At 37.6% G+C, this 27,912-nt stretch overlaps 1 protein-coding gene and 1 long non-coding RNA gene across 2 annotated transcripts; one reads left to right on the forward strand and one right to left on the reverse strand.

Moving 5' to 3' along the window:
• Window positions 1–8,344: 8,344 nt before the first annotated feature.
• Window positions 8,345–13,330, forward strand: LOC105392372 (probable NADH dehydrogenase [ubiquinone] flavoprotein 2, mitochondrial). The gene is made up of 6 exons (XM_011563985.3): window positions 8,345–8,444; window positions 8,755–8,880; window positions 9,331–9,518; window positions 10,276–10,483; window positions 10,731–10,807; window positions 13,036–13,330. The coding sequence occupies exons 1-6, from the start codon at window positions 8,403–8,405 to the stop codon at window positions 13,130–13,132; spliced, it is 738 nt and encodes a 245-aa protein (XP_011562287.3). The 5' UTR covers window positions 8,345–8,402; the 3' UTR covers window positions 13,133–13,330.
• Window positions 13,331–24,810: 11,480 nt separating this feature from the next.
• Window positions 24,811–26,967, reverse strand: LOC125491465. The gene is made up of 3 exons (XR_007268320.1): window positions 26,307–26,967; window positions 25,847–26,074; window positions 24,811–25,764 (listed from the first exon to the last, which is right to left on the reverse strand). It is a non-coding gene; the product is annotated as an uncharacterized LOC125491465 (long non-coding RNA).
• Window positions 26,968–27,912: the final 945 nt, after the last annotated feature.

Raw genomic sequence — 27,912 nt, forward strand, 5'->3', positions numbered from 1 at the left:
TAAGTCTATGGTCGTGATAGTGCGAAAAGAATGTGTATTTGACTTTTGGTTTATAGTTTTTAAAAAAATATATAAGTAGGTATTTCATTGCGACTGTTTCTCAACAAATCATATCAGTCACCACCTCTCGGTTTTATCCAAGATCGCAGAGTGAAAGATAAATTAGCTGTTGGATATTTAATCGAATGATATAAGTACTGAAGCTCTATGCGTCTTTCATCTATTAATCAATCATCAAAAAAATTATAGGGTTCATAATTAATGGCTTATTATTTACTAGCTGTTCCCGCGAGCTTCGCTTCGCCTTAAAAAGTTTTCCCGTGGGAATTCTGCGATAAAAAGTAGCCTATGTTCTTTCTCAGGTTCTAGACCATATGCATACCAAATTTCATTCAAATCCGTTGAGTTTTTTTGGCGTGAAAGAGTAACAGACAGACAGACACAGTTACTTTCGCATTTATAAAAGTAGTTAGGATTGATCATTCATTTGATGTAATAAGTACAATTAATATCCCCACTATTCTCTATTTCTTGTTGCGACAGTAATAATAATAATGTGAGGACATCTTACATACGGTCATCCGACCCTAAGCTATAGGCAGAGTCTGTAATATGGGTATCGAACAGGTGGTAATAAATAACAATATTAAGTAAGTAAGTCAAGTATACAAACATAAAATTTTACACCCGACATCCGACTACAAATTTAATATCTGTCTTTAAACAAATATCAGCCCGGCGGGATTCAAACCCGGGACTTTCGGCATAGAAGTCAGGGTCAATAACCACTACACCATTTGCTAGTCAGAATGCCATACAGGCTCCAATTAAAAGTCACACACTCACAAACGAACAGGCATAATCTCTGGCTACATACTCTGTGTACGAAAGAGAATTACGCGGCGGATATTCATCACGCTAGATTTACAGCTGACAACGGAACGCAATTCAAAGCGTTTCATTACTTTTTCCGAACGTATCGTGCGCTAAAATTGTCGTTTAAAGGTTCTATAAGAAGCTCGTGCCACGTGGCGTGGATCCCGTATAATTTACGAGTGTGAGTATCCACCCTTAACGTATCCTTACGCAGACGACAAGGGAATCTCTAAACGAATGGCTGTGCCATGTTGTTTTACGTAAGTATAGGTGTATTTTTAGTTAGCTAGCTGGGGTCGCTTTTCCGTTAGAGCTTCGTCTTTGGAGGGGTTTCCGTAGGAATTCTGGGCTTGCTTGCTAAAATATAATGCAGCAATTCAAGGTTAAAATCGTTTTCAAATCAGTCTGTAGTTTCGGAGACTACAAAATAAACAATCAAATCTTTCCTCTTGATAGTATCACTGGTACATAGGTACTACATATACGTAAAGGGTTTAGTAAAAGTTGCACAAGTCTACAATAGTATTTTTGTGAGCAAAACCAAAATTCTCCACAGAAGCTAAAGTTATCATTGAAATTAAGTTATAAATGCTATGTACACAGTTTGTACACACAGCAATGCATACAGTACGAGTAAGTACACAATTCTAACTTAATTCCTACTTCTGTCCCACGTCCCCACAGCAACAGGATTATACCGGGAACCTTATGCATTTGTGAAACCTCATCTTTCGACTGTATCAAAGGACTGATCATATTTAGACCCAGGCTGATTCACACTAAGCTCCTTTGAGCGTCCGGGTCAGGTCGAGCCTGGGGACAGCGTCGTACGGGTTGGGGTAAACACAATGAATTAGTCGGGGGCCTGTGTGTATGCACCTTAATTATACAGACTGATCTTGGGTCCAGTTGAGGCACGGAGGCTATTGTAGGCATTGAGTTATGCTCGCCTACCTGTGGTTCGGTGTTTCATTATTAGAGAACGCACGTATACGCGCTGGTTATGATATGACGTCGTATGGTATATGTACCAACAGTATAGTCTTCCATTATGTCGGTTTTAGCTACAAGATTCATTGATTGTTGTTGCAATGTCAATAATTTTAACGCATAATGTTTTTTCAGGCTGTAATGACATCTGGGGAACATTTCCTACTGAAAGTCGTAATATCCTCCAAAAGCACCCTTGGTAAGACGCTCTGTCTCTGGAAGGGTGTAGGTATCAACTGAGCGTCTCCAGATTAAATAACCCTACACCCTTATCCAATATTGTACCCAGGCACTATTTGTGAGCTACACGCGAATACACGCTTATACAACTGCAAAGAGTTAGAAAACCCATTAGTGAACACATTCAAACTGAATGCAAAGTAAACAAAAATGTTATAAAACATCGTGTTTGTATTCAACATTTTTATAACATTCACAGTAAAAAATCTTCTCAAAATGTAGCCAAGTATTTACCTGGTGCTAACTCTGGAAACGGCATCAGAGAGAAATGCATACAATTATACATAATCTGTGTATATTTACTTAGCCTCAGTAGTATCATTTTAAATTTCATTTCGCCTTGATCTGCGCGGTATATTGAAATAGGCTAACTTAAATATTTAGGTATGTGGAGATAAACAACCATTACTTAAGACTTAAGTAATTCATATAAGTATACCCCGTGTAGTCACAATTTTACAATAGTCGGATTCATAATACATGTTAGAACAAATTTTTCAAAACGTATACTTTGATCTGTCCACCAACCCGCACTTGGCCAGCGTGGTGGACTAGGCCTAAACCCTTCCTTCATTGGAAGGAGACCCGTGCCCCAGCAGTGATGATGATGCAAAAGTGCAATTCTGCTGCGCCCACTTTATCCTACCCAATCCAACTACCTAATTCTAGGTACTTAAACTCCTTACAACGTAATAGTCAGGTACAGCGCAGCCCGTCCGAGGTAAATTATAATGTGTTTTTGTTTGAGGCGAGCGGGTGCCGCGATCACTCGCTGGTCTCCTAGCATGGCCTAAAATAATATTATATCTATCTCTATTATGTCGCGCTCACTTCTGGACTCACCCTACGAATTTCGAGGAGATGACGTGACGGTGAGACAGGGGAGCCGTGACAATAATTGTCCCGCTCGCCATGCTAGACCCCCAGGGCTCCGGTCTAGCTCGGCGCGGCTGCCACGACAGATAACGCTCTAAACGTCAATCTCGACGGGTCTACTCCATTTTGAGGGGATCAAAGTTGCGGCCAGGGATTATAAGGGTCTCAGATAAGCTTATTTTATAAATCCTAAATTTGTACTCCATTCTCTGAGACGTCGCTCGCCGACTTTTTGCCAAAGTTACGATGTATTTTGGCGATGACGGTCTGTTCGGGGAATTTCATTTTATTAGAAGTTAGCCGAGGTTTTAAGCAAATTACAAGTTTTTCATTGAAATTAACCTGATTTGATGGCGCTAAAAGTTAAATATCGTAAAATATTACGAGCGCTTTTATGTTGGTTGGTAGGTACTTGGATTAGTAAGGTATACTTGTATAGAAAGTGGATGAGCAGAAAAAGCTGTCCCCTCAATTTTTAATTTATTTTAAAGACAATGCAATTACATTTGACGAGGGTCTGCAAAAGTATCATAAAAGCCATGTTGCTCGTATCCAAAAAATATTACGCAATAACAACATGTTGGCGTGGGGGATTTCATAACTCGTGTATAGTAAAACCTATTTTATAACTGGATGAACAGTTCAATTAAGGGCTACCATAATCGGGTGCGATTATAACTCGGAAAGAAATCGTCTCGAAGTTTAAATGGAAAAGTTTCAGTCTGAAACGAGACCGCTGCACTGCACTGTTAAATTGTTAAAGTTTATTTTTTGCAACGCTTCCAAGAGTTGCTCCGTGTTTATTCGTTTTTAATACAAGACTATTCTTAAATATTAAATGCTGAGAACGTGAAATAAAAACGCTTTAATTAACGCTTTCGTTTATAAAACAAAAACAGAACAGCGCTAAAGCAATTGTATTGTATTCCGAAGCGTGGAAATCCGCTTATGGCGCGAGGATTTCAGCTACATTTTTACATAGACAGTAGGAGTTTTCAATCTGCTATTTAAATGCTCTCGCTTTTTTATTACGGTGAACAAAATACAGTCCGCCCCGTCCTGTTCCTCCTTAATTGTCTCATAAAACAAAAGGAATGAACCGTTCTGTGTCCATTCCCAAGTACTGATACCGGCGGCGGCGCCCCTTACAACATTCCCTTCTCATTGCGTCAGCTTAATTCCCGACATAAATTATTTCGCCCTGATTTGTTCTTTCTCTTTGAGCCACTGGAAATATGGTATTTGTCATAAAGGTGTGGGACCCTGAAGCAATTTGCAAAAGTAAAGTATTTGTCACATAAAGGTGCCGAAGGTGGAAACCCGTTCACGTAATATTTTCCATCCACCTTGGGGGGCGAGTGATATGTATGTGATCGTTGGAGAGGCTACATTTCATCTCATCCTGACAAATATCACTAGCCAAAATGTGTTGGACCGTCATCCTTTACCGAGAATTACTAGGTTATTTTCGTATGAGATGTATACCGTATACCTAGTGCAAAAATAAAGTGAAATTCCGTCCTGAATTCGGAACAAAGTGAGCTTAATTAACAGCCAGAATATTTGTCGCTCAACCGCATGGAGGCTGTTAAGTACCTACCTACACCTACATACGAACCGCATTCAGATTTTATAATGACAGCTCCAGCTCCCGTATGGCATTTCACATTACAGCACTAAACTTGTATTGTAATACAATCTTCTTTCATTATTATGCCAGTCAGCATTCATGTTCATGTGATATTATATTCTAAAGACTCACTCTCTAACTTGTCTAAGCTCTACGCAACAATTATATCTCGTTGTGCCGATTGAGTGACAATTATCTTTCGTTGGTCCCCTGATAGAATAAAGTAGCGAAGTCTACATTCAGTGTCCAAGCCAGGAGGTATAAAATCTGCGCGATCAGTTCTCCCACTCGAGTGTCCGCTCAGCCGTTCAGCCGTGAATACTAAAGCACGTTATGTGTGGAATGCTCGTAAATATGAAAGCCAAGAGCGGCTTGAGTGATGGCTCTCGATAGCATACACTACTGCTACTAGAGCCTGCGTTCAGGACTTATTGGTAGCCGTTTTTAGGGGCCCGTAGACTGATGGCGAAAACGAAAAGATTTAAAAAAATATTAATAGAATTTTTCATTTTAAAAATGACATTTTAATCCAACCTAATACCTACTTTGAATGATACAGTACCTAACCATAATAATTATTTACTAATGCAAACTATAAATGGGATGTGTTTTTATTATGTGAAAGTATTAATTTGTCCTTATCCATGTCGAAATAGAGCTACAACATAACGTACGATATGATAACATTGGGGTTATCTGTCTATTACGTCAGATAATCCTCGCCTATTCTTATTTTGTTGTAGACTTAAAGGCAATCTGCGTGGCATTCTCCTAAAGTATGAATCCTATACATAAATAAAATTAGACCCAAACATACACGGTAATTTAACATAAGCTAAACAAAACACAGTGTGCTCAGTACACTTGCAACGAGTAAACTAGATAGCACAATGAGCCACGGCGCCGACTGTCGGCGGTGTGACGTTATCCCGGCGCCCGCGGCGACGCTGTCAAGGAAACCTCGGTGTGCCAACAAAAATTATCATTTGGCCCAACAGAAATACGCTTATTCTGTGCCATGGAGCTGTGGTAGAGACTCAAAGCCTATATTCTCATGTTAGAAACACAGTTGTGTTGTTTTTCGATGAATCATAACAACACAGAAACATAGACGTCGATGCAACGTCGATGTAACAAAGCGTCGCAGAATGGAGATGTCGATGGTAAGTTTTCAAACAGTTTCAAACAAACGTAATTCGACGCATGGTTTCCATACTCTTGAAATGTGCTTATCTATCTTACAATTCATCAAAAGCTGTCACAGTCTTGAACGATTTCACTTATAATAGCTAAGAAAATTCGTGGGCAAACGCTATCGGTATAATTATTTGGGGGTTTAAACTTTGGTTAGTTTACTTTGTATTCTTAGTGCATCCACGTTTAGAAGTCGGAACATTTTGGCTCGTGGCGGGTATTCGTTCGCGCTGCGATTGCATTTTGCTATTCTAAGGACGTACCTACTTACAATAGGTTTGTGAACGCATTGCGGAGCGGAATATCGCACCTGGAATGTTTTAGCTATCGCTTTTTGTGTTTAACAGGGACAGTTGCATAAAAGTGTTGTTGGTTTTTATTAGAATTCTGTTTGTAGTTTTATTTTGAGAACGGGAGAATATAAATTTAAATACGTACTTACCTATAAATAGGTACAGAAGCAGCATCTGTTTAAGGAAATACGAGCATACCATTTAATTTAAACAAGCAAATTTTGTGAAATATTCACTAAAATCTAAGACGTATAGAGAGTTGACCCAGTAGTGTAAAGTTGAGCATAATATTCGTATGTATGAGGATATGAGGTCAATATGACATCCGAGCTATTTGCCTCCAGTGACCTCATACGGCGAAATGAGTACCGATATTGCTTCCTACATTAAGCACGTAGGTACTTGCATGTAAAGTAAACCATATTTTACCATCTCTATTTGCAATATCAGTTAAAATCCTTACGGATACTTTTTTGAGTCGCTATATGGGTCGCTATCATAGAACGCTATCATAGCTTATTAGCTTATTGATCGTTTTGGTTATAAGCATAGTATGGGCTACCAATACATCCGAGTCCGCGTTGTTCTATGGCTACCAACGACAGACGCTAGAACCTCATTCAAGATAATTTTGTGTCGTAGTGGGTTGTTGGCTCAGAATAATAACGGTGTTGTTGGGAGTTGGGAAAAAATCAAGTGAGGCCGTTATTATTCTGAGATTTGGCTTAGGTATGGGAAGAAATCAGAAGAAATTTTGATTATTGTATATAGTCATCTATTAAAACCTATTAAAACGTAGTGTTCTTTTCTCTATGATTGTAGTCTTTGGTTGATGTCAAATCAATGTCAAATAGATATTATGAATCAAAAACATTATCTTTCTCCACAGAGTACATTAATTATTCTGAGAATAGAGCTATCAGTCACACGATGATATCAGCGCCAGCTGTAGATGTGCCCAGGAACTAAATTTCATATATGCATATATAGCACTAATGGTAATACATAGGTATTTTGATTTATTTCTAGCTATTTGTATCTATTAAATACCTACCTACGTGAATAAAATAACGGGGATAAATTAATACATCAGGATAAGGATTTCGACATTTATTTCTTTTTTTATAATACTCCACACATAACATTCCACCAATAGCATTGGTCCATTTTCTGAATCTTCCAGCATCCTTATCAGGATTGGGGAACCTGGTGCTTGGTACTGGTGGTTTCACCTGCAATAAAAACATTTATATTTAACCAGCATGACGGAGAGCCGTGGTGTCGTAATGGATAAGGCCTCGTCCTCTCAATCGAGAGGCTGTGGGTTCAAATCCTGGCCTGTACCAATGATATGGAGTTCATAGTTTAATGCCGCGCAGGATACTGGTTTCTACTCTTGGTTTCGCTTAAGCGTTGATGAACTACGAACGCGATCCATTACGGTATTGCCGAGTTGCTATGAATACGGTATCAGGTCCATTCTTTTGGCAACCAAGTAGTACATAGCTTGATAAGCCGCCACTAAGCACCAATCCTTCAGCTAGATTACATCAAACTTAATTTTACGACGGTAGACACAACACTCGTCCAAAGTCGGAACATTAATTAGTGAATATAGGTACTTACGTTTTTCATTCTGGTCACAACCAGGAATAAAACACTTATGTTTCGACGCCATAGTACAAAATCCAAATCAAAAGGCAAATCAAGGTCAATTATAGTACTCGCAAAGGTCAGAAGGTGAGGAGGCAAATCAGAGTCCAAGAAAAAGCTAGAGTTGTCGATAAAATCACAAAAATCCGAAAAAGTTATTTGTATTATGGCGGCCGTAATAACAAATAACGTTCCGTATTATGCACACATTGCGTGGATGACATATACACACTGAAATATTTTGTAGTATGCAAATTCTATATTTTTTAAACATAGAATGTTTTAAATATATATGTAATCTTTTATTTTATTAAATTTTCGTGAATGACTAGATACTAAAATATTTAATAACTATTATAGCAGTTGAATTTGACGTAATATTTTGACTGTAAAGAAACGTACCATTGCCGGAGTTTTAATAATTACCAGTATTAAAAATAAATAATAGTAAAATAATGTTGCCAGATATTATTTGGACTCAATTATCATTATTATAATTCTCATTACAGCGCCATCTATAGATGTGCCCACAAACAAAAAATTAGAGCTTGAAAAATAAGAGTGACATTTTGTACTAGCTGAAAAGCCCATGTCTTTCTCTGATATTAATATTTTATTCAGTTGCTTGTTAATCTTATATTACCGAAATCATGTTCCTTTCAAAAATGAATATCAAACCCCACCTGCCTCACGTAAGATAGAAGAGATAATGTTGTTTTTTTGTTGAAAAGTAGTGTAAAAGGAGGTTATTTTCTGCAGCATCTTGGGCTATTCCTTCTATGATCAGAATTATCTTGTCGTGGTTATCGGTGCATTTTTGTTTTTCTGAAGCTTCTGAGGGCTACGTTAACCAAGGTTCTAGCTCTTTGTACTAAGCGTGCCGATTGCGTTTGGATTTTGAGAGTGACTACCCTTGCCTTATAGAAGTAATAGCCCAAGATGACCCACCAACCCACCATGACTGAATGTTGATTATGTTATTGAAGTTAACATATCCCCCAGGTGCGGAGGATCCTGAGAGCAGTGTCGACATCCTCATCCCTGGGTAGCGAGGAGCTGGCAGTACACCGGGATAGCAAAGACAACAATCCAAATACACCGTTTAATTTCACTGAAGCTAATATGGAGGTTAGACTTTATTGTTAACCATTTTATTATTTGACATTATACTCGAGATGTATTAGATTCATGCAAAATTAATTTATTTTAATTTCAATTTAATTAATTTAATTTATAATTTCTTACAGTAAATAATTTTGTAGACTGGTACGAAGGAAAACAATCATCAATCATAATATAGCAAACGTTTTGAGACAACTTCTAATAACGAGTATTAAGGAGCATCCTATCCTCATAGTTAGTTGATAGTCCGTTGTATACCACCGGAGGGCGCCCCATCTTAACCTTAGTTCTGTTGGTGGAAACCCAATCTATCACACTCATAATCTGCAATTACATTAATAGTGTACATTCTGTCGTTCACACGGACCGCGGACCATAAATAAAAACGTATTTTATCACATGTAGCACTATTACGCAACGTTGCCTCACCCAAGACTTCAAATTCCCCTATCCCAGAGACTGGAGGCGATAATCAAGAACTACCCAGCGGGGTTCCAGCGCTCGGCCCTGGCGGCCGCCGTGGACCTGGCGCAGCGGCAGGCCGGCTGGCTCCCCGTCTCCGCCATGCACCGCGTGGCTGAAGTACTCGACATGCCCCGGATGCGGGTGTATGAGTGGGCCACGTTTTATACTATGGTTAAAAGGTTAAAATAACTAAATAATAATAAATAACTAAATATTCATAGATATCTATGGCAATTAAAAAGTTCCACCTGCCATTGCCGTTACATATGTCATTGGAACTTTTACATTGCTCGTGAGTGTAGTAGTAATAAATTCTTCCAGTGGTTTTGAGTAGTGCTACAGAATCGGTATCTCAGTGTTTTCCTTTTATTTTGTCAAGTTATATGTTCTTTTTGAATAAAATTATATACTTATTTAAGTACTCTAAAAAGATACATTTAGATAGTTAACGAAGAGTTTGTTATGATAAATGAACTGTTTGCTAAGATTAGAATACGGATTTTACGATATTCTTATTTGGAGGGTTGTGGTATGGGGTGTCCGTTGTAAATTTACCCTGAATCTACTTGAGAGGCAATAAAAATATTCCAAGAATGGGCCCGTAATTTGAGTGGGTACCTACCCTCTTTTCCCATACTTAAGTGGTTAATAGAGTGTACGTTAACTTCCTTCATCCTATTTATATTATTTTATTTTATTAATGATGTTATGTATATTTCCTTTTAAAAGAGATATTAAATTCGAGGGCGAAAATAAAATTTCCCCACCACATTTTACTATATATTTAATGTTCAAAATGTATCTAAAACTACTAGTAAGTATAGATAAGTTCCTTTTATTAAGTTGTCGGGTTGCAAGTTAATCAATCCCCATTTCGCCCATGCCTCACTCGAACGAAATCCTTTAAGTCCTAAAACTCACCCATTTTTCGACCAGGCGCTTCAAAGGCAAGTACAACATCAAGGTCTGCGTGACAACCCCTTGCATGCTGCGAGGCTCCGACCAGATCCTCGAGGTGGTGGAGAAGGCGGCCTGCTGCCGGCTGGGGGAGGTGTCCCGGGATGGACTGTTCGGAGTGGAGACTGTTCAGTGTCAGGGAGCCTGTGTGAATGCACCCGTGGTGGTGGTCGACGATGATTACTATGTGAGTTGCGGAATGCTATCGTCACTTGTTTCTGATAGTTTCGGATAGAGTTCTTTTTTTCTTCACAGAAGCTTGTAGAAATGGAAGTAGAAAAATACTTTTTTTTTCCTTTTTTTCTACTTCCATGCTTGTAGATTGAAAAGAGGTCACGCAACTCGTATTTTTTTAACAGAAATCCTGAATTAAAGTAACTCTAGAAAGAAAATTTTGAGGAGTGGTTTTGTTTCATATGTTTTTATTTCTACAGGAGGACGTCACCCCAGATGACGTGTGCAACATTATCAACTCAATCAGGCTGGGAACAATCCCGAGCCAAGGGCCCCAGTGAGTTCTTATCCTAATCCTAACTAATATTATAAATGCGAAAGTAACTGTGTCTGTCTGTCTGTCTTTTACTCGTTCCCGCCATAAACTACTTAACAGATTTGAATGAAATTTGGTATACATAATGGTCTAGGCTAACACTGCTTGACTTCAGTAACGCCTTCAACACCGTTGACTTCGATATACTGCTAGGAATACTGAGTTCACTTAACATATCTCCAGAAGCTGTTGGCTGGTTTCATAGTTACTTGCGTGGTCGCCGGCAGAGGATACGCATTGAAGATTCGTTTTCAACTTGGTGCAGCACCAATGCCGGAGTCCCGCAAGGTGGCGTCTTATCTCCTCTCCTCTTCGCCTTATTCATTAACGGCATATCGCAAACTATTTCATGTTCCTACCTCTTGTATGCAGACGACCTTCAAATATATTGCCAATCGTCTCCACAAGAGCTACAAAACGCGATATCAAGGGTGAACTCCGACCTCGTTAGAATCTCTGACTGGAGCAAGTGCCATGGGCTTACGGTCAACCCTAAAAAGACTCAAGTCATACTGGTTGGCAGCTCGAGACTGAAATCCAAAATTGACTGGCTTCAACTACCCCCGATTGCTTTTGACGGTGTTAATATTCCTTTCGCCGATAAAGTGAAGAATCTGGGTATTCTCATCGACACCAACCTAACCTGGGTGCCACAGATTAGTGAAGTCAGTCGAAAGATTTTTGCATCCTCTGCCAGTCTGAGAAGACTGCGTAACTTTCTACCTACCGCTACTAAAATCTCGCTTGCACAAACTCTTCTACTTCCCATTCTCGACTATGCTGACGCCTGCTATTCAGATATCACCGAGGAGCAACTGAATAAACTTGAGCGCCTTCAAAATTTCTGCATACGGTTCATATTTGGTCTACGCAAATATGACCACATATCCGAATATCGCAATAAACTCAAGTGGCTCCCAATTCGCCTTCGCCGGAATGCTCATATTCTCTCCTTACTCTACTCTGTGCTGTTCAATCCCTCAACTCCTGCGTACCTCAAAGAGCGTTTTATTTTTAAAAACCATCCAGACGACAGACCAATGAGATCCTCACAAATGCGTCTATTGAATTTCCCATCGCATACTACTGAGTTTTACAGCAACTCATTTACTGTTACTGCTATAAGACTGTGGAATGCATTACCACTAAATATCCGTTTTGCCAAGACAATTATAGCATTCAAAAATCAAGTAAAAGAACATTATCTTTCCTCAATCTTGCAATAGTACCTAAGTATATATAATATAAATCTAGATAACTATTTCCTCTGCCTTTTTGTATATCTTGTATGTATGTATTTAAGTATTTATTATAAAAATTGTGAATGTTTACTACTATATTTGTACACCTTCCCAACTTATTCTTTAAGTCATTCCTCCACCCAAAGGTTGCCTGGAAGAGATCGCTTTTAGCGATAAGGCCGCCTATTGCTTTAACTCCACTGTATAAATTGTTATTTGTGTTATTTTTAGTCAATAAAGTAGTATTCTATTCTATTCTATTCTATTCTAGGCCCTGATAAAGAACATAGGCTACTTTTTATCCCGGAATTCCCACGGGTAAACTTTTTAAGGCGAAACGAACAGCTAGCTCGCGGGAACAGCTAGTAACATAATAATTATTTATTTCGGCACCCGATAGAGAACTTTGATTATTAAACACTCTGTCCAATCATTGGCTTGTGCGTGCGTCCGACGAAAATGATTGCTGCTTATCACTATTTCTAATCGCGCGAACGGATTTATCGAAAGGCCCATCGCGCGAATAACAGCAAAATTGAGTTTAAAGTTTAATTTCCCATATTCGATTTTTACCATTAGTCTACATAATATACATAAGTACTTTAAATTATAAGAGCGGAGCAATGCAGGCTGACGTTATACAATGGCTCTGCCCGGTATCTAGCTACGCCTATCTTAGTCCGTATACGGAAAGAAAGCTGGAAACTTACATAGCGCTTATTTATTTTTATTTATTTATTTTTATTAATAATAAAATACATTTATTGATTTATTGATTGACGCTTACTTTTCTATGGATATTTTTCCCGCGCTAATCAGAGCGCTGGTTCAGCAAAGCACTTATGGAAAAAGAGCTTACTACGGAAAGCGTTGTTGTAACAGTGTCGTAGCAGAACGTAGCAATGGTTAACTTCTTTATCCATATCGTCATAGATAATATCGTTTCAGGAACGGTCGATACGCAGCAGAGCCGGTCACCGGGCTGACAACTCTTTGTGGTCCGCCGCCGTGCCCCGGACACGGCCTGCAAAAAGCCCTTTGTTGAAACGATGGAATGGAATGTTCTCGTAGGTCAACTAGAATCTCGAATGAGAAATTGTTGATGGCGATTCTCAAGTGAGTTAGTCTTGAGTTATTATAGATATTATTTCTTCTTAGTTTTTAAATACTTGTTACTTTATATTTCATGAAATTGTGTCCTTTTTAGCCTATGTTATAAATAAATATTTATTATTCTGGTAAATATTCTGTTATAATGTGAAAAATATCTTGTAGAAATGTATGTAGATAAATCTGCGTCGATGTTTTCCGAAACTACTAGAGTTCTACGTGTTAAAGTGCAACATTTAAGTCTGAAACTAGAGCGATGTTTCATATTAAACACTGGTGTTGTGCTACTGCGATAGTTATAATTAAAGTTTGCATCGAAGATGATATCAGCTAAGCCGTTACTTAAGGCTACGTTATACGTATTGAGTGTTGCTAAAATACTCTTTAAAGTTCATATAAATGATAGTAACCGTGCTTCGTAAATCGTTATGTAATAAGGGAGTATATAGGTATGTATAGCAATGTACCGAGCCGCGAGCGGTGGACACCTTTTTTTTGGCATTCATTATTTTACCAGCATTTATTTTAGTTGTTGAATCGGTCTACCAAAGACGCAATAGAGATTAGAAAGAAACCTGTTCAACAAAAATGACAACTCCATGTATATGCACATAATTTTTCACGATGTCCGGGGTATTTCCATAATGAAACCACAATGGTGACGGCGCCTTAACAGCAAGTTCGTCAGTGCCCCTCTGGGATGGGATGTTCCAAGATTTACTGCTCTTAACCCCAATTGATCGGGGATCCGAGTTGGGCACTTATAACAGGCATCTCTGGCAGCCGTCATTAATAGATAATCACCGGGCAGAGGTTTTCTAAGTATGCGTGGAATGTGTGGTTGGCGGTTGCAGTTGGTACCTAATACGTTTTACTCTCGTAGTTTTATTATTAGTAAAAAAATATGACGAATATTTAAGTTTTCAATACGTATTTACTTACTTAGTTTAAAGTTAAAACTATAGTTTCCTGGTGAAAGAGAAAGGTGCAAAATGGTAGTAGAGTAGACGATATGAGGAGCTCATGTAGTCTAGACTACAGCCACATAGACGACATGTCGCAACGTCACCTACTGAAAGCATTTGCCAGGCAGCGAAATGACGTGCGACGTCAGGTTTATCGACCACTAGATTGCTACACGTGATGTAGGTCCCACCACACATACGGAAAAAAAACATCTTAACTCATCCCTACAGTTCATACAAACACGGAAGCAAAAATGTCGGTCGAATAAAAACAATATGGCAAGCTACTTTATTCTACGCAGATTAATAACATTATAATACCGAGACGTCATTCTTTATTTAAAAACGTCGTTCGCATTTTGTCGTCGGTGGATTGTCGGAGTGGAAAATTGGAATTTGAGGGCCGTTTTTCTGACAGGATATTAAAATGTTTAATTCCCTCAGGCGGTACTAAACGTGCTTTACGAAGTTTTAACACGACTACTGTTCTGTCTGCTGAAATCTGCTGTACTGAGGTACATTTGCGTATTTCAAGATCGTGTTGGAAGAAATATATTTAATGGACTGTAATTAAATTAATGTTACAACACAGAAATGCTTAGGGTCGGTAAATATGATTGAAACTTAGGAATTTAAAGAAAATACAGTTGGTGACGTAACTGTTTAATATTTTGGATGGAAAACCTTCAAAATAGAAACTTCGTTGACTTATGCTTTAAATTTTCCCAAAAAAAAACATAAAAAGTTTCAATGATAAATTCAGATAAAGTATAATACTCATGTACCTACGTACCTACTAAGCATTTCAAAAGAGCAATTGTCAAAAAGCTAACGTACTGAATATGCCACAACTGACTCTGCAATTTCGAAGAAAACCCCAACAGGTATTTACTCAATTTATATTCTGTGGAGAATCTTATGTTCATGAAAGAGCTCGTTATTTTCCCTAATTGGATTTCCTTTTCATGATAACAGATTTTCGACACAAACTCTTATTTAATTTTTGATGCCTACTCAGTACTTACTCGTGGGATGCTCCTATCATTTTGAAATACCATAACGAAACTGAAAACATCCTTTTGTGTTGAGATAGTTGAGAGATCGGGAATACAATAAGACTCAATATATTACACTTAACTTTTTCATTATTTAATTAAAGAAACAAACTGCTTTTAATAAGTATAATTTAAAAAAATACCTTTAAACCTTTGATTCTTAGGTATTTTTCTATCTTGTATGTATATTTTAGGTAGTTTTTCCGGGAAAGTCATTTAAGACAAGAAAAGCTTACGGGCCCCAGCTAGTATAAAATATAAATAAAAATGAAATTACTTATCTAAAAGTATATCAGCTAATAAAGCATAATACTGAACAGAATTGTATTTTTTATAAACTACGTGGCGGCTATCTAACTAGTCCAACCTTACTCTAACTTATATTGGCCGAGATCCAAGCCAACGTCAGATTTAAGGTCAGCAAGGGTGGACTGCGTCCAAATTGTCTCATTCTTTTGTCCTACCTACTTCTACAGAACGTACACGGCATATTCCAATCTTGGGTAGCCTATATAGGCACATAATTAAAGGTATTTACGTATTATTATTTAGGTAGGTACTTAAGTACTATCGTTATAATATTTTTCAAAGAGAGTTTTCTTACCTCTTCTTACCATAAATTATTATGTGCTGCTCTCAGATTTTGATGAAACAGAGCTAGGCCCACAACTTATTTAGTTATACTTATACTTATCACTATTTATTAGATTAATTAACTTGTTTAGTGTAAGTTAACTCCGTATTTTGTACGTTTTTTTAATATTTTAAATGTTGGTATTAGTAGATATATTATTGCAGGCTAACACATAAATTATTACGTTGTTTTTCTTTCAAAAGGATGATAATGTTTACTTTCACCGTATTTGCGCGAAGGCAATTTATCCATATGCTTTGAAATATATGCCCAGTTAAGTGCTTATAAACGGCAAATAAAAACGTTTTCCTTCCCGCATTCTAACATAGTGTAGGGCATTATTCTGGCATCGTTTACATAAATTGTTTTAGGATACATTTATGTAAATGGTATGCAGACACATCTCATCCTGGCCCGCAAAGTGTGTATAGGTAAGTAGATTGTGTGTGTTAAAAATCGCTTAGAAAGCATTCCTTTGGACAATTTACTTTTATTCCCTTAGACCCAAATGTTTTCTAAATAACTTCAGAATATATTGTGGCTAGGTTTCAGTAGGCTAGATTATGTTTTGTTCAGAGAGATCTGGTTTTATTAATCAATTAAACTTTACACTCTAATATTTGGTTAAATTGTAAGGTAAGAAATTACTTTCACCATGCTTTAAAATATTTAATACTTAAATTGCACAAAATTCGCTAGCTCCTGCCAAAAGCTTATATAGCACGTGGTATTTTCATATAACTTGTCGAAAATACACCGCCTTAACCTTTTAGGTTAATCTAATTAATTTACTCGGTACTTAGGTACGCGTCATAATACGTTATTATACAACTTACAACTAGCCTATATAACCTCTGCACCCACTTGAAAACCCATTATCCCGTAGTAGGTAATTTTCTTTTAAACCCTTATTACACTTTTTCAGCGCGTCCAAATGGCGATACCCGTTAAAGGGGTCGGGTAATTATTTACATAAATGCTATAAAGCTGAACAAAGGGCGAGATTTATATTGCAAACTTTTAGGCAATTTCCGTTTTCTGTGACACGTTTTTTCAGGGGTTTGTTGTTCATCGTTAATCTTGGAAACAAAAACGGGAAGTTCGGTGGCGCAGCGTCTGGTGGGGACGTAATTTACGCGCCGACCAGTGCGCGTGACGTGCGCCCGTGCTCCGCGCGAACAATCGATACATGTAATAAACTATAACATACATATAACTCTACAAGCCTTCAAAATAATCTGGTCCTAACGTTGATACAGCTATACCATGTTCTAAACTAGGTACACATGTATATATTATATCATCCAAATCGATATTACAACTAACTACTCTGATTTACTGTGCGAAGTTGATGTGATAGGTAATATGTGTTTATTCTTTTTTTGACGAAACGGTGGTAAAAGGTTTGGTCAGTCAGATTAAGTTAAAAGACTGACGACAATGATAATTCACTTACTTCAGGCTCACCCCCCTGCTTTAATTTATGAATGACTGACTATCATGTCCAAGTCGCATCGGGAATCTATTATGATTACCTACCACTGTAAATAATATGTCTATATGATAATAAAATTATTAGGTAGGTACATTATGTTTTGTGTGAAATATAGCTAGAGCCATCCACCTATTTGTTTGAGACCCGTGATGTAGTGACAAAACCCTTTCTATCCGGAGCACGCCAAAACAAGGATAAGCACTCTTATTGACCCCGTTCCTAAATAATTGAGACTAGAGACTCCATATTATTAGACATCCTGATTGGTTTTTTTTATCGTATGAGCCAATGAATATATGTATTGTAATAGTAACTATTTAACTATTCTATGGCAATAGCTCTCTTTAGAAAATGGAAGGTTTAATTTTAGGCTACATCATGTTTTGACGTGCGCGTTTTGCGACCCGTGCTAGGCCTTCTGGGGTAAAGGGGTGTATTGACTCCCTGAGTGACGCATCAACTGTACTTTTTAAAGTAAAACTATTTAAAGTGGTATACTAAGGTACACAACTAAGTCACCCTCTTTTGTATACCTACTACATCCGGCGAACCCGCGCAGTCCGCGGAGGACACTATCCTGACTGGTTAGTAAAGTTTCACATTAATAAAGCTGCAATAAAAACACCCTCACTATTTTTATTGCTAATGAGTAGTTATTACATTTCAAAGTGGGATCGCTCTGATATCCGTTCTCGTTTAGTATAAGAAAATGGTTAGTAATGGTTAATGAAAGAGTAAGGCTCTGGATCTTTGGCGACTCAAGTTTTGTCGTTGTACGGTCAGGTGCAGAAAAACCTGACCCTCCTCTCATAGTAACAATGCTTCTGAGGGGGGTCAGGTTTCTCTGCCCCTTACTGTACCTCTAATAGAGGGTCCAAGGAGGCTTGTTTCAAAATATTAGCATTTTAGTACGGTCGTCTCATGCAGTTGATCTAAAAATAAACCTTATCTGTTATTTATGACGGTTAGCTAATAACACTAGAATATTTTGCGTCAAGACAACAATCTTTATGTATGTTCCTATAAGTACCTTTATCAAAGACGAAGCAGGGAGTAGTTTATTTTAAAAGCTTTATTCATTCCCCTGTGACAAGCTTTAGCTTTATAGTTATTGAACGTTTATTTTAAAAGTCATTTACATATTGGATGTTGGCATTTTCCATTATGATGTAATATACGTACCTACCTATGTATAGTAAACAGTGAGAAGAAATATTATAATTTAATTTAAGCAGCAGCAACAAAGTGATAGTATCATTCTGTAATTATACCATTTAATGTGCGGAATTCTAAAAACTGGCTTACATAAAAATCTCGGAAATATTTTAATACTGCTTATTATTTGCGATATTAAGATAACTATAACCTCCACCGCATTTTAGAAGTAGTAGTGGGGAAAGTTAAGTTACATTTATCTATTGGCCTCTACAATGACCTAACAGAACGTCCTACCTTGCTGATTAATTACTGTATGCATGAACACAAACTCCTTTCATCAAGTACACGTAAAATCTAAATGAATTTCAAAATGTACGTTACAACATAACCAGTAATTACTTCAGGTTCGGAAACGTGAAATACGTCCACCATCCATATAATTTAACGTCATACCTTCATAAAACACCTACTTATGATCGTTAAAGCCGTAAAAATGGGTTCGGTGTATAGAAAGTCCAATATATGGCTCTATAAAAAGTACGGAAACATAAAATTTTCCAATAATGTAGTAGCAATTTTCGATAGCCGGCTTATCTGCTTTATGTGGAGGTCGTCGCAGGTTTTTTCCCGATTTATGTTTTAAAATTCCGATCAAACCGCAGGCTGATAAAAATTTACGCGGCAGCGTGATTGAATGAAATATGCTGTCGGTAGCAGTATCTTTTGGAGCTAATCTGTTAATTGTTACCCTGCTGTCTCTTTACACTGTGGAGATTTAAAGTTACTTAACTGTTTTGTATGTTTTCTTTTAGACACAATTGTATAGTAGATTTAATTCAGTGTTTAGACTTTTAGTAATTAAGTTACTCTTTAGTTCTTAACTAATCTTATTTTTAAGTTAAGTGAAATAGCGACTGCGTCCTATTATTAACTTTAATAAGACGGTGTGTCCTACTCCCATCCCAACGTTCGCGTCCCAACTCAAATGTCAATAAAACGTACACCTTGTCAATAAAAGAATTGGATTTGGCCCATAGTACAGGCCGGGACAAATTTGGGTCAAACACACCTTTCTCAGTTCTACGCCAAAATGAGCTAAACTATTATGAAAATGTAAAATCAAAATATTGAATATCAATTAATTTATATACAAAGCATTTCGCATTAAAGTTTAAATAAAAATCGGATTAAACGCATCAATAGGTTTTTGAATCGTTTGTGTTAATGGACGTTAATGAATAATTACCGCCACTGAAATCAGTTTTGAATTTCAAAAGGTTTAAAGTTTCACTCGTTATTTGGTAGATTGTTTCGTAATTTTACACACACATTCTATAATATGAAGTAATGGACTATGTGGGCTGATGATGATGAATGAAAAGAATGAACTTCATGCCATGCAGTCGAGTGCCAGAGTCGATAATTTATAAACTATAATGAACACTTCTATTACATTTATACCAGTACTTACGCAATGCAACTAAAATAAAGGGTGATTAAACGACGAGGGGCTCCAGGAAGCTTCATTACACTAATGAATAGTTATAGCAGCTAGTATTGACAGTGCTCGCTGCGCCGGCGGTTTTAATCAGGTTGCTGTGGAGCTGTACCTATTTAATCCCCCTTTATTTCTTACTTCCAGCATCAGGCGAAGCCGCAAGCAATTTAAGCTGGTAATTTAAATCTGTCGCCCTACACTGTTACAGTAAGTTACGACTCTAAGAGCATTGGCGACTTTTTGTTCCCAAGATTAACGATAAAGTATGGGTCACAAAAAAAGCGTCGCAAAGTACGGAAATTTCCGAAAGTTCGTGTTAAAACTTGAAATTTTCTTGTTCCTAATGTCGTCGTAAATGAAAGATGGTTCTTTTTAGATCGGAAAAGAAATTAGTAACAGACGTTTTTGGAATTACGAGTTGTTTGCGAGGAGTGTTTTTTGGATCGGTTTGGAAATGCGGGAAGTTTGTTTTCGATATTGTTGCGCCGAGGCTTTGTTGTCGAGGAAATGCGGCGGATCGTGTGTCGCTGCGGAGCGCCGCCGCCGCCGCCGCCGCCGCTGCGACGTGACACGTTTGGCAACTACACCACGCTCTATGCAAAATAACAAAATAAATGTATTTGCGCATTGTATAAAACGTAACTGTATTTGCAGAACAAACAAATTATACCTACACTACAGCTTAAATTCTCAAAGTTAGCTTCGAATAAAATCTACACAATGATAGAGAATCACGAATCGCCCGAACCCTATCACACGTGGCGCTAATAAAACACTCTCGCTGAAATAACTACAGCCGTCAATATCGGGGCGAGAAAGAATAATAGCTTATATAATTTTGCCCGAACACATGGCGACGGAGAAAGGGAACAGAACATGGGAAAAGAAAGCTATTTTGTTAATGGAGGCACAATGGGGAAGAAAACTCAATCAGCCGCGCCAGCCGCGCTGATTTCTGCGTCTAACTACGTGAGATATATTAAAGGCTCCGCAACAGTGATATTATGACGGAAATATCGGTAGACGAGCCACACGGAACCAGGATGAGCATTATTATACTCGTCATATCGTTTTATTATCGTAGAAATTGATTTGGGCCTTTATACAGACTTAAAATTACAGATATTCAGCCTGATTAGCAAAAATGGCCAATGTGCACGACGTATACAATATACATATATATGTAGATAATTATACCTATATAGATTCGTATAATCATAAAAAAATACTAAATTTGAAGTCAACAAAAATGTGTTCATCCTGTGATTAATGTTGAATTTTTCAGTATGAACCAGCGGTTTTTGTAGTGTACAGTACCACAATTTTGGAAATTTCTCTAATAAATGTTATTGTAATACCATGTCTACGCATATCAAAGTGTGATAAGTCATTGATCAGTAACGTCATTAGTCGTGGGCGCCACTGTGTATTGCCGGGCCCGAATATTCTTCCAAATGACCTTCGGTAACATTTCTCACATATTATGAGCCACTTTTTTATTACCTACTCATGCTGTACGGCAAGGTAATGCTTTGAATTAAAATTTTAGACTATGCAAATTTTAGGTTTCACGTAAATACGTAAATGCCTACATTCATCCATATATATGCTACTTACATGTACATGTTAAATTGTTAATACGGAACATTTAATTCCTCAGTAAAGAAGTTTTATTGAGTAATAATAATAGTATTTAGTTTTGTTGAGTAGTACCTATATTGATTTAAATGCAGTTCTTTCTTCTCTCTTTTAAAAATCTTCAAAAATAATAAAATAATGTTGTTTGCGTCCTAAGGTGTGGTACAGAGGGCCTTCATGAGAGTGCGCCACGCCGTCCTGTCCTCAGCAACCGCTCTGGCCTCCGTCCAGCTCAGGCCTATTGCGCTCGCAGCTCGCCGTCCACTGTCATTTGCCATGTGTGCACGGGGCGACCGCGTCTCCGATGGCCTCCTAGCGGTTTCCACTCAAAAGGAATTCTCTTGTATTTGGTTCTTGAATCCCTTGGTCACTCTGGACGTTTCACAACCGAACAGCAGAACCGACTTCACAACGGATAAAATAATACCTACACAAAATTTGAGGTATTATAAAAGTACTTTTACCTAATTATTAAAATAATAATTTTTCATACGGCCCTCTTTCGGCCGAAACACAAACCACGTTTGTGTATCCCAAAGACGCGGATAAAAGTGCTCTTGTAATATTTAAACAAGGTTTATCTTAAAGAAAATTAATTTTCGCCGGTGCTGCTTCCTGCGCTAGCCGAGGCAGGCTCCGAGAGCCCTCTGCATCTCTCCCTCTAATTACCAACGTATCTAATTATACTAGTAAGCGACGCTGGTTAAGTGAATTTCCTAAATTGCTTATTAAAGGTACCAATTACTGAACGGTACCCTTCCGCTGGAGCTACACCGGTTTTGTGCGGACCAAATTTTCAGAAGAACACTTTGTTAAGCGCGTCCGGCGTCCGTCTAAGCTAAATTAATTTACTTTATTTTTGAAGGTTGTGGGGGTGCATGGCTAGTTGGATACTGATGTCGATTCTGAAGGTGCACATACAAATTTGAGTAGGTAAACAGTTAATTTTGAACTCTGACTGGTTATTATTGTAGTGTACCTATTATAATATGTTTTTGGAAAATAAACGAAATAAAATTAATAAATAAATATACCGAGCCAGTTTTTCAGTGAACCCTACTGAAAATGTTACGGAGCACGATACGCGATGAAAAACGACGGTTATAATATAACACTTATAACTTTCCCTGTAGCCGCAATTCTGTCGCGGCGCCGCCGAGCATAGTTTGTCGTCAGCAATGTTTAGGGCGATAGCGCCGGTCACAATCCTCGGCTGGCGGTTCCCCAGCTATTTGTCCCAACACCAACACATAGTTACCGCAGCCAGTGATTTGCATGATAAAAACTCCCGTCTCCGCTCCACCGCACACATTAATCACGCATAGAACGCCGGTTCGAGATTTCAATGGCCTCCAATCTGTATTGTAGCTACTCGTATGTACCATTTACACAAGCTGAAAAGCGTTCAGCGATCGCATTGTACCAATTGAATTAATGAAACCCGAATGCAGTCGGAAAACTCTGAATTACGCAAACGTATTCTGGCTACGCGGCCGCTCGCTGGCTGTAAGGCTTAATTTTGGTTCCCGAACCTCCACCATTACGTGGTACAGGAACCTCTTTCCTGCTGTTTTCCTTTTCCTAATTGTTACATAAACCAAACAAAATGAGCAATTTGGGCCCGTTTCTCCAGTATACGAATCATCCAGAGTATTTCGGTTGGTTCTCTGTGGACCCTTTATTCGCGCTATTTTTATTTTGTTTTGTTCAAAGCCACCCGGTAAATATCTCCTTTCAAAAGTGAAACGATTTGAACATAGTACTATAAGTTATATATTTATAAGATATCACACTTAATATAGGTAATTGTTAAAGATTGCGAATATGTTATACATAACGGCCTACCTAGTCTGTGTTAAAATCACCGCGAGGGCGTGCTGGGTATGCCTTCTTAATATTAAATTCAACACGACAATTAATCCTTAATGATACTAGATGTACAATAGGTATGTCCTACTAAAAATATGTCGTAAAAAATGCAAAATACCTGCGAACAAGGCGTTGATATCGTTTCAAAGGTGCCATAAAGACACTTTAAGCGTATTAAAATAAAGTATACTCGTACTTATTTAGTTCCCTACTTGATTTTCTCTCAATGGAAGTACATGATTGATGCGAGTTCATAATGGCCGACACACCCGATTCCTTTAATTTCCTGCTCGGATATTTTGCCGTCACTTTGGAATAAATTCGTCGATGAGGATGTTGAGATTATTTATAGGATGTTGAAAAACGGCGATCGTAATCCGAATGAGGCACATCCGAATCTTGCTTGTTGTAGTAGCTAGTTAGTAGTACACTTGCATGCATATATTATAGGTTTATATAATTTAATGATAAGAGCGTACCGCCAACAAACTGTTACCAGTTTGGCGAAACAAATTGTTAAAAATAGTCGTAAGTTTTTGATGAATAAAATTAAAAAAAAAAAAAAAAAAACATACCGCACACAACACTTATTCGTGATGTGGATTATTCTGAAAATAATAAATATTTTATCTCACCATATAAAAATATAGAAACATTGTTCTATAAAATCTAAAAGAATGATTTACTTCGCATAAGTCTATACGTATGTTAATTAAATTCAAATTTGTTAAATAATAAAATATACCTTTCAGTCCTTAGGTACCTACTGCTGGATCGCAGAACAATGAGACGTGAACAACGAAGGGATTGATTTTAATTAACAGATATTGAATATTGGGTTCATTGTGTTTTTATCGAATTGATTAGCTTTAAAGAAACAATGTGTATTACACATATCCAGTTAATTCTAAATAAATTGTAAATAAAGCATGCACTTTATTTATGTCCTATACAACGGCTAATAAAGTTAATGACGCGTTATATTATATTTGGTATATACACACCCAAGTTCTGCTAACTTGATATTTTCAGGTGTAAAACTGTCAGTTGTTTGTATTTTTGCGACTGTGCGTGCATACATGACATTCCTATTTTTGTATAACCTGCATACTGTATGTAAGTGTACGGACCATAAGGCAAACACAAACATATTCCAACTGTAAACTTTTCGTTTCACAAATTCATGACACCAACTCACAACAAGGGAGTGTTTGCAAAAAGCGCAACAACGAAAAAAAAACACAACAAAACAATTCAAAGCCGTGAGTGTTATGCAGTGTAAAGCAAATGCAAAGTCTAATAGATCACAGATAGTGGAGCTAAGAAGAAGTGATGGTATTACTGTGAAGTCTTGTCCTTTTCCTGTTAACCGAGGAGTTCCGCAAGGTTCCATACTTGGCCCTATACTTTTTATTCTATACTGTACCGATATTACAAAAATCATAAACAATTGCAACTACCATATATACGCCGATGATTTACAATTATATTTATCGTGTTCACCGGACAATTTTGAGTCAGTTATACAAAAAATAAATGATGATTTAGACCGCGTAGCGGACTGGTCGTCAAGGAACTCTTTGGTCCTTAACCCCTTGAAATCAAAATTTATGATAATAGGAAGTAAAAAACAGATTGAAAATATTGAAAACCTACAGCCAGATATAAGAATTAAAGGAAACAGTATAGAGCGTGTGCGAGAAGCACGCAATTTAGGAGTAAAGTTTGATCAACATCTTCGTTTTGAGTCGCATCTGTTAGACATTATAAGAAATTGTTTTTATAAGATCAAAATACTTTACAATATTCGTCCTTACCTAAACACAGACCTAAGAATAAAAGTTTGCGAAACATTAATTCTTTCTAAACTTAACTATGCAGACACAGTATACGGCCCATGTCTACTGGCGCGAACGCAGAAACTTATTCAAAGGGTGCAAAATGCGTGCGCTCGTTTTTGCTTCAACATAGCTCCACGCGCGCATGTTACCCCTTACCTCAATAATTCAAATTTGTTAAAATTACAGGCCAGAAGACAACTACATTTTGCAACCCTATTATTTAAAATTATTAAAACACGTTCTCCTGACTACCTCTATACTAAATTAGACTGGTCTAGTACTCACAACAGGCATAACACGCGTGCTTCTTCGTATATGCTGGTGACGCCAAGCTTCAAAACAGCAGCATTCCGTGGTTCCTTCAAGTATGCTGCTAGTAAGTGCTGGAACAACTTGCCCCCTCCGATACGTGCCCTAAAAACAGTAAAAACTTTTAGCATAAGACTCAAGATTTACCTTATTTCTATGCAAAAGTTAAATAAAATTTTATACTAACTTTATGTTTATCACGATAAGCCAGAAGGTAAAGTTGTCCCAAGCGAGCACAGCCTCCAAGCCTTGCAAAGCAGCCGCACTCCGTGCATGGTAGGTATAAAGCCATTTGAAGCTTGGTAGGCAAAGAAAAGATGTAGGTATTTTGAAGTAGTCAGCCAACGTAAACCATTATATAGCGTAGGTACTTATACCCAAAAAATTGACAAAGTAGTGCACTTTGACAAAATATCTGAAAGGGAACAAAGAAAAAATATTACAATTAAATATTTTAAATCCTTTATACCTTATTTTCCTACCAGGTATACGTATGAATATAATGTAAGTACTTATAATGAATGAATGTTTCTTAATAATTGCTAGTTAGTCAATATTTGTAATTAATTTATCAATAACTTGTAATCTAATTTATACTATAACTTGTAATCTAATTTATAAAAAGTAAAATATAAATGATAACTCACCAATCTCACCATGGTTTATAGTTTCCAATTGTACTCTGTGTATGCTCTGCGTAGCAATTCATAGTTTAAAGTATGTAACTAGTCGGTCTCCTTCACTACTACACGCAAAACAAGCGTATTAACTACTTGTTGCACACATTGTTTACCAGTGGCAAAGTTGAAAAACTGGTTGCGCGGGCGCTTCGGGGCTCCGCGGGGGGTGGGGTGCTGGCCGCACGGACGTGCTCCGGCCGTGGGAGACATTTTCAGACTGAAAAAGGCTCGACGCGCCGCGAGGCAGAAGCGCGCTTGCCCTCCCTTCCCCCGCCCGTCCCCCTTTGACCTAATTATTAGTTTTATGGTCTCGACGCGACGACCGAGACGCTTTGTTTAAGCATATAAGTATATGTTACTGTTTTTTATTCTGTTTGTTATTTTTTATGTTTTTTTTTTTGTATGTCAAGTCAGTCCGTGACTTCACCCAGGGGTTCTAGTTGAAAACCAGCGCTATGGTGTGGTTTAGTACCTGCCATAGCATCAAGCTGAACTAGAACCCATTTCAGCACCGAGAAGCAACATTCTTTTAATTACTTATTTTTTTATTTACTTTATAAACTTTTTCTTGTAAATGTATGTGTTGTTTCTGTGTGTGTTAGAAATAAATAAATTTTCTTTCTTTCTTTCTTTCTTTCAAAGAATGTAAAACGGTCAACTTTAATGAGATATTCAAATCATAAATCACGGTGGCTCAAAATATTTGTTTGTTAGAATTAAAAGTATAATAATGCCTACGTTTGTAGTCAGTATTATAAGTTTGGTTTATACGGGAATATTGTTGAAAGTTAATTTGTAGAAAAGTAGTTTTTAAGTCCTCACAAAGGACCCGATCATCTCTCGCCTGTGAAAAGTGATTGTGCTGAAAAAAGATTTAATATTTCGGAATGGCAAACTTTGAAGAATACAGCAAACAATTCGTTAGGAGGATTTGCCTGAATAATTCCTCAGAACTTAACGATTGAACGCTTTAATAATTCATGTCGTCTGTGCACAGAAATTCGTCACTGAAAGACCTGAAGCAATTGGTCGAGCTATGATTTTTTAACTCTATTATTCGCCAGTTTTTCAAAGGCTTTTCAGGGATAAGTACTTGAGTTTTACAGTTGATTTATAAATCCTTAAAAATAAGTAAATTAAAGTTAAGCATAAAGTAAGTACCTACCTAATTTGAAGTTTATCCGACTTTTGTATAAAATTTAAGTAAGTATTTAAATAAAAAAAAAAACACGCACTCACGCCTTGTACTAATGTACTCCCTTGCGGGGTAGGCAGAGGTGCATTGCTGCACCCACTTTTCGCCAGAGTGTTATGATATTCCCAATGTAATAGGGGGCGGGCCTATTGCCATTTTACGGGCACATCCAAGACCCGAGAACAAATATCTGTGTTTAAACAAATATCTGCCCCAGCCGGGAATCGAACCCGGGACCATCGGCTCAGTAGTCAGGGTCACTAACCACTACGCCATTCGGTCGTCACTACGCCATTCAATTAAGACGATAACCGGGCAATGTTCACCATAGTCTTCACGATTATGAACAGAGAAATTTAGGAAGGATTTTATTTATTG

This window comes from Plutella xylostella, chromosome 5, assembly GCF_932276165.1.
Source record: "Plutella xylostella chromosome 5, ilPluXylo3.1, whole genome shotgun sequence".
Taxonomy (NCBI): Eukaryota; Metazoa; Arthropoda; class Insecta; order Lepidoptera; family Plutellidae; genus Plutella; species Plutella xylostella.

Excerpts from the sequence above, each read along its gene's own strand:
- LOC105392372 (XM_011563985.3), top strand. The coding sequence starts at position 8,403 with ATGTTCCTTTCAAAAATGAATATCAAACCCCACCTGCCTCAC. Across the intron at positions 8,445-8,754 it reads TCAAACCCCACCTGCCTCAC|GTGCGGAGGATCCTGAGAGC; the intron begins GTAAGATAGAAG and ends CATATCCCCCAG. Across the intron at positions 9,519-10,275 it reads TTTTATACTATGGTTAAAAG|GCGCTTCAAAGGCAAGTACA; the intron begins GTTAAAATAACT and ends TTTTTCGACCAG.